This window comes from Engraulis encrasicolus, chromosome 9 (genome assembly GCF_034702125.1).
Source record: "Engraulis encrasicolus isolate BLACKSEA-1 chromosome 9, IST_EnEncr_1.0, whole genome shotgun sequence".
Classification (NCBI taxonomy): Eukaryota; Metazoa; Chordata; class Actinopteri; order Clupeiformes; family Engraulidae; genus Engraulis; species Engraulis encrasicolus.
Window position 1 is genome coordinate 38,360,534 of NC_085865.1, and position 7,696 is coordinate 38,368,229.

At 46.0% G+C, this 7,696-nt stretch overlaps 1 protein-coding gene across 1 annotated transcript; it reads right to left on the reverse strand.

Moving 5' to 3' along the window:
- Positions 1 to 132: 132 nt before the first annotated feature.
- si:ch73-174h16.4 (leucine-rich repeat-containing protein 14) lies at positions 133 to 7,073 on the reverse strand. Its single transcript, XM_063207103.1, has 5 exons — positions 6,540 to 7,073; positions 6,141 to 6,431; positions 3,469 to 3,775; positions 2,858 to 3,399; positions 133 to 2,355 (listed from the first exon to the last, which is right to left on the reverse strand). The coding sequence occupies exons 2-5, from the start codon at positions 6,416 to 6,418 to the stop codon at positions 1,776 to 1,778; spliced, it is 1,707 nt and encodes a 568-aa protein (XP_063063173.1). The 5' UTR covers positions 6,419 to 6,431; positions 6,540 to 7,073; the 3' UTR covers positions 133 to 1,775.
- Between the last annotated feature and the right edge of the window lie 623 nt (positions 7,074 to 7,696).

Below are 7,696 nucleotides of genomic sequence, written 5' to 3' on the forward strand. Positions count from 1 at the left end.
CCATGTGACATGAGTCGGCTGGTAGGTTTTTGCAGAGGGCAAAAATGTTTCCCTTGACTACCAGGGTCAGGTTTCATGTTTGTTTTGAGGTCTTACTTGAAAGTTGGCTTGTCACTGAACCCACTGCATTAATCTAGCGTCAATTACAGTGCCGTAGCATCTTAGAGATGGTGTCAATACAAAACAAAGAGTGGGCTTGGCCAGACACAGATTTGTTTTGTTTAGAATGACAAGGAGCACACACTATTTAATGCATGTCATTACACTATAGACCTGGGTGTGCGGATGATAAGGTTTTATAAAACATCTTTGTTCGCATTTGTACAACATTAACCACTCAGATCACACCAATAGTCATTCAAAGCAGTTCACAATAAAAAGTGTATGAGATGAAGCATCATAATTGTCATTAACAAAACACAGGTGTCGAATACATTCAGGTCACTTTTGATGAACGATTTCAGATTCCAGGATAACATGTTTAGCCGTCCCAAGTGCTTTCCCGTTCCAAGTGCTTTCCCGGTATAGTGGAAACCTTGCAGGATAACTTCTCACTTCTCGTACGACACGTGATCCTGGCGCCCAAATAACACCGACCACACACACACACACACACACACACACACACACACACACACACACACACACACACACACACACACACACACACACACGTAAGGAGCCAATGAGCGGCAAGTTCTATTCATCCGATGCTTGACAAGCCTGCTTTTGATAATGACAAATAGGATACCCCCTGCGACTACGGTTTCAGCGGGACACATGCGATGACAAAAAATATGAGCTAAAACAATGTGCCTGGCCAAAAATAAAACACATGGTGTGTATGTGCAGCCAGCGGGCGGGCATCTAATTCTGGTTAAGCTACTTTACTGCTGCTTTGGTTCTTTCAGCACCTGGTTGTTATTGCGCAGGAGTCAGCTGCAACTGCCACGGACACACTTAGCAAGTTCCCAGCTCCATGTATCGGGTGTATGGCACTGTAGCTTAGTGGCCATGACACCTGCGTCTAGGGCAGAGCGGTTTCCCTCTATGTGCTTTACAGTGGAGGACTAAACTCGAACAAGCACCACTGTTACAGTATTTAACCGTAACAGCATGGCCTATCTATCCACAGTAATCATATATAGTCTTAATATATGCTTACTGTAATCCACAGTAATTATATATAGCTTTGTAACATATGCTTACTGTAAATAAAGAAAGAATGTGCATAAATGTTCTTAGAGATTGTCAGGCACTTCTTCTGTGAGCGGGCTCTGAAAGGACAACGCCGTTTCAGCGTTTGCTGCTTCAGAGATTTAAAAAAAAAAAAAAAAAAGACAATGAAGACCAGATATAAGCTACCCCATATCACCCCAAGACAAACATCGAAGGGTGTGTTGTGTGCACTTAAGTCCTTGACGCTAGAGGCTCTGTTGTCTACATGAAGCAGAATAATGTGATATTTCAAAAAACATGGCCAGATCCTGTCCAGAATAAACAACATCCTGGCTGAGCCTTGACGCTTAACAAGCAGTGAAGTATTAAGTTCCTTGTTGTTCAGATCACTTCTGAGAACATCTCTGAGGCCTTCAGGGGGCTCGCTCCTCAGCACAGCTTGTGCACCGATCAGCTGCACTGTAATCAACGTAAGTGTTTGTGTTGCTTGGGGCATGACTGCCAAAGTCGCTCTTGTCCACTTAAAAAAAATAAAACTCCCTTCAAGACAGCCTAAGACAAACAGCATTAATTCGGGACCTCCAAACAGGTCCCATCTACTCCACCTCCACCAGGTCTTTGGTGAAGTTAAACAGGTCCGAGGTGAGCATGAGGTCTCTGGCCCGCCCGCTCTGCCTCACCAGCTCCTCCAGCTGAAACAAGATGGCGTCCCTCAGCTCCACCTCCTCCGACAGGGGCCAGTCCAGCAACTGTGCGCTGGAGGGCACGGGGGGCAGGCCGGCCTCGTACTCCTCCAACGCGTTGGGGTACTGCAGCAGCTGCAGCGAGGGGATCCCGGCTGCCGTCCTGACCAGCGACAGCAGCCCCGCCAGGGAGAGAGGGTTCAAGGCGAGCCTGAGGCTCCGCAATGCCCGGCAGCAGGACAGCGAGGGGAGGAGCGCCCCCAGGAGGCCGTCGGAGAGGCCGCAGCCGCACAGGGAGAGCTGGGAGAGGGAGAGGGACGCCTGGGAGAAGAGGCGGCGCAGGGATGGGAGGGAGGACTCGTCCAGGCGGTTCTCGCTCAGGTCCAGGCGGCGCAGAGAGGAGGCGTGGGGGCTGCAGGACAGGTAGGCCAGGTCGGCCGGTGTCAGGCTCAGGTAGGGGAGCTCCAGCACCTCCAGTGGCTGGGACAGGGAACTGCGGGTCAGAGACAAAAAAATGATCACTCAGACTATTCACAACCAGTTTTGGTGTGGCATAACACAAAACAGCAGGTTTGAGACAAACAATTATAGGGTTATAGGGTTTGTTTGTAGTAAGGGTGCTTAAATTCTCACCTAGGTACTCATCCTAGGTGAAAAAGTAGGCCAGCTTGTGCTTTCTGACATAAGTCAGCTTTAGTACAGTGTTAAAAATGGTTTATTTTCAGTGTTCAACTACCCTGCATTGTACTGCTCAGCACCAATGCCAAACTAGTTATTTTGTTTACTTGTTTGTTACTTATCTCTGTTTGACTTGTTGCTGATTTTTGCTATTTTAAAGCTAAACTGTGTTCGATTACAGAACCTTTCCCTTCTTTAAACTTAACCAGGAACGGAATGTAAAAATGCCATACCCATACCCTAGGCTGTTGTTGGTTTAAAACGTCATAGTGAGGGAAAAGTGAGGGAAAGTGAGCTGTTTGCAGTCCAGAACTTACCTCAGCAACAAGCGCAGGTGTCCCGGTAACCTCAAGGCCGTGAGGCAGAGTTCCCGGAGTCCCTTCAGCCCGCACAGACCCTGCGACATGTCCTTCAGAGCACCCTCCTGCCCCGGCACAAGTCTGTGCAGGTCCAGGTTACAGTAATGCAGCTTCAGCGAGCGCAGGTGGGGGAAAGGCGCCAGCAGAGGCAGGAGCAAGGCCAAGCCTGACACCCCCAGGCTCGAGTAGCGGATATCCAGGCCGAGGAGCCCTTGCTTGGGCAGCAGGGACAGCAGAGCAGCCACCGACGGGGCTGGTAGTTCCTCCACACGGAGGTAGCGACAGTGGAGGCTCAGGGGCCCTTTCGAGGTGAGGGCCCCACGCACGCGCTCCCAGGATCGGGCGTTGACAAAGAGGTCAGCGCAGATGTGCACCAGTACAGGGTTGGGGTTAGACTCACAGTCACTGCTCCCGCCTCCATCCTGCTCTACGGCAGCTCCGTTTCTTTTCTGCATCTCCATTCTCCTCCGCACACCCATCACCGCCTGCTCTCCCCCTCCCTCCTCCACCCGTAGTCCCTTAAGACAGTCCACCTTCACCCCTTTGCCCTCCTCCCCCTCCTCCTCCACCTCTCTCTTCTTCCCCTCTTCCTCCACCTCCTCCTCCTCCTCCTCTCGTGCCTCAATGCCCATCTCCACTTCCAGGCCACCTGATCCGCGGTCCCTCTTTGAGGCGCTGTCTCCCCGGTTGCGCTCGTTCTCCAGGCTGCGCTTCCTCTCTCGCTCCACGTCCTTCCTCGCCCCTTTCTGGGCCGCCAGCTTAGCCTGCAGCACCATGGAGCACAGGGCCACCGTCAGCGACCAGCCACCCATGGAGTCCTCCACGCACTCGTCCTCCGACTGCAGCCCGGACAGGTCCAGAACTTGCAGGGCACACCTGGGGATGTGGAAATTAAAAGAATATATAGAGTTTAAATGGACCTACCCTGTACCACTTCAAAGTTCAAACTTCAAAGTTCAAAGTACTTTATTTGCCATTTGTGCATAAACTAGTAGTCCAAGCACATAGGAACTCTTGTGCAGGCCCTCTGAGTCAATAAATAGAATTAAATAGAAAAATAGGAAGACAAAATACATTAAACAGTGATAAAAATAAAAGAGATCAAAAGAATAATAAAAAAGGTGTATCAAATGTTCTTTTTTTGCCATCAGTCTCACTGTTGCTGGGAAGAAACTGTTGAAAAACCTTGCTTTTCTGGTAGGAATGCTGTCCGCTCTACTGTGTCTCAGTTTGTATGTGCAGTTCTTGTGTTTGAGCAGAGAGTTAGCTGGATGGAGTGGGTCTTTAATGACTTTTAACCCATTAAGACACAGCATTGTAAATTTGCTGTTACCAGAATGGCAATGACAAAGTCATAGTCAGGGTTGGGGAGTAACGGATTACATGTAACGGCGTTACGGTAAAAGGATACTAAATAAAAGTAACTGTAATCCGTTACAGTACAAGAAAAAAACGATGTAATCAGATTACAGATACATTCAATGAGAATGGGGATTACTTAACAGGATTACAATCTGTGCGAAGTTGAGTCTGTGCCCCCTTATATTGAATTAATTATTAATACACATCATGCTTAGCTGACAACCATTTAAACCCGGAGTATTCATACATTACACTCGCATACATTGCATCCAAACGCGCATACATTTTCAATCACTAAGCCACAAGAAATCCAAGTTTTGTCAACATCTGTTGTTTCATTATTTTGTTTTGCCTAATTCCATTGTTTATCCATATGCGTTAAAACGAGTGGGTTTTCAGTGTTTTAAGAGCACTTAGCAATGTTTCTTGAGCATTTGAAAGTTTCATGTCTACCGGTCTCGCAGCACTTCCGTGTTTGGCAAATGGTTGCGTGCTGTGGCGCGAGCGACGTTTTTATCATTGGGCACATTCGCGTGTGCGCGTCCTCTCGCCATCACATTGACGGTTAATCTCTAAAAACTTCATAATTATTGCCGTTTGCATGTTGACATGCATTTGTACTTGTTTGTTATTTTTAGATGCGTCCCAGCATCTCTATAAGAGGGTAGCCTATGTCTGTCCATCCGTCTGAAACGCATTCTTCAAATTGTTCCCTCCTGTGTCCACAAGGCGGCAGTGTTGACTATTTGGCCCGGAGCACGCAGCTGATTGCATTGCGAGACAAGCGCAGCGCGAGCAGAGAGGAGTGCACTGCAAGTGCTCGTATTGACATACCCTCTTATAGAGATGCTGGGACGCATCTAAAAAGAAAAACATCATCTCCTGCGTTCCTGCCGTATCTGTGTGCCTATCCGTAAGACCCTCGACACTCTGCTTTTTAACATTTGGTTAAAAAGTGTCAGTTCTCACAAATAAAATGTTGAACATGGGTCAATGCTCATTTAAACCTTAAGTAATCCAAAAGTAATCCAAAAGTAATCAGTTACATTACTTTGTAAAAGTAATCCAAAAAGTTACAGTACAATTACATTTTAATCAAGGTAACTTGTAACTGTAACGGATTACATTTATAAAGTAACTTACCCAACACTGGTCATAGTGCATTACTAAAGGTCCTGTGTCAGGTCATAGTAGTGTATGGTAGTCTATGGTAGTTAACTTTCCTATGACTATTACAGCGTGCCACGGGTGGTACAGCGTGCATGGACCAACCACTTCCTCCACCCACCTGTTGTAACTGTAAAGTTGTGGCTGTGTGTTGTATGGCGTATTCCGTATTGTGTCCTATCGTGTGATAATGTGGAGGTGTTCTTTGTACTCTGTGTTCACAATGCCATACTGTGCTCCAATGGGGATCATAGAGTAGGCTATGGGATGTTATGTTTTCCCCTCCCCCTCCTTCCATCATATCATGTTGTATTATACCTGTATGGGTCACTTTAATTTCCCGAGGTATTAATAAATTATCTACACTCTTCTCGACTCTCAGTGGGTTTCTAAATCAAGCTTGTCTAGCTGGTGATGCCAATCACGCTGCATGCAACACAGCCTACGACATGTTCGAGAATTAGATTTATAGTTGTAGCACAGGGTTCATGTGCGTGCCTCGCGCACTGATTTGCTGTGAATGGCGCAGCCGTCAGCTAACGTTGCTGTGAGTGTGAACATGGCATTGGCTGCAGGATTAGATCGACCTCGACACGTTATCAAATACCGTGCTAAATAACTCAGGTGGATTTACAACCACACAAAACACCTGCACCATCCATCAGGGTTCCAGTGACAGTACTGGGTCAATCACAACGCGATAAACATGTACCTTCTCTCTGCCAGTCCTCTGACGACGGCCAACAACAAGGCTTGGACGCAAAGGCGATTTGGGGGAGTTTGGCCAGGTCTTCTTTTCTTCCCCACTGCCAGGGTGCGTTCGGGCCATCTCTGCACTAAATCCCCGATGGCAAGCGGGCGGCAGTTGGAGAATGCTGCTTCGAGAAGCGGCGCATACAGTTCTCTGGGTACGCTACCGAGCCAGCGGGGCGATGAACTGTGGTCACTGACCACTTCCTTAGCACACAGGCTCACCAAAGACAGCACCATCGTTGCACAAAGGCTGTCGAGAAATGAAACACATAGGTCAACAACACTTGGTGTCATCCACAAATGCATAAGTAAACACAGCACATGCCGATGTGTAGAAATCATTTGAAACCAGTCTTACCTTCACGGGTCCTTCGCTGTTTTAGCTGGCTAGCTAACTACCACACTGGTGATGATGCCCATCACACAAGTTTAACGAGCTAACACTATCATACAGCGCCAGAGTCAGAAGCTGACGGAAATCTGAACCGGTGTAGTTACACTATAAAACTAAAATAAGTATTTTATGAAGAAACAAGCCATCGCGACTAGCTAATGCCTAATATAAGCAAGATCATCAAATGCTGCAGCTGTGGATCCGACATAAGGTTCAATGAAACCGGTACGCTATCTGTTCTGTTAAAACGTAACGTTAAACAGACGATCTTACGATTATAACAAATTAATTACAATTATACTAGAGTCTTTAACTAATCACAAAACGCAGCTGCAGTATCCTGTGTGTGCTACTTTCCGATGATGCTTAATGATGACGCCAATAAAGTGCGTCGATTGTCGATTGTCGCAGAGCAGAGGAATGTATTTCTTCGTCAGGTCCAGCAAATCCAACCACGCAGACTGGAAAGTGACATCTATCCGCCAAAAAGAGCTTATTGTGAAGAAGAAAAACGGCAGTGTTCTGTCCAAATATGAATTGTCAGTGCACAGCCCTAACGCTACTGCATGTAAATAGGAATGGCTTGACACTTTTACGTAAGACTATCGGCGTGGAAAACACGAACTTCATTTATCATGAGCCTCTGTTGACACCAAACATCTGTTTCCCTGCCCTTCCCTGCTGCCACTTGAGCGATGTAAACAGGCAGCGGCTATAGCATCTCCGAACTGGAAGGCATTTCATCACCAGAACAAGATAAGGTGTTGAAAGAATTCCTGAGCTATCTAGAATTCATCTAATTAAACATTTAATTACAACTTAATTACCTGTCTGTCAAAAGTAGCCCATAGCAAAGCTATTTGATATATTTCCTGCATTCTCTCCTACAGATTTTAAGGAAACGGCAATCCATCACTGCCATCATAACTGTCTTTACACACAAAATAATTATTGAATTGTTTTTTATTACTACTACTACTATTATTATTATTATTATTATTATTGTTGTTGTTATTATTATTATTATTATTATTATTATTATTATTATTTTATTGAGGCCTATATTAATAAAAAATATTAATAAATAATAAATTATATATATATATATATATATTTATTCA

Bases quoted from the DNA above. Each gene is read 5' to 3' on its own strand.
- si:ch73-174h16.4 (XM_063207103.1), bottom strand. From the start codon at position 6,418: ATGGTGCTGTCTTTGGTGAGCCTGTGTGCTAAGGAAGTGGTCAGTGAC. The intron at 3,776-6,140 runs GTACATGTTTAT...CCACATCCCCAG, and splicing joins AGAGGACTGGCAGAGAGAAG to GTGTGCCCTGCAAGTTCTGG. The intron at 2,356-2,857 runs GTAAGTTCTGGA...TCTGACCCGCAG, and splicing joins CACCTGCGCTTGTTGCTGAG to TTCCCTGTCCCAGCCACTGG.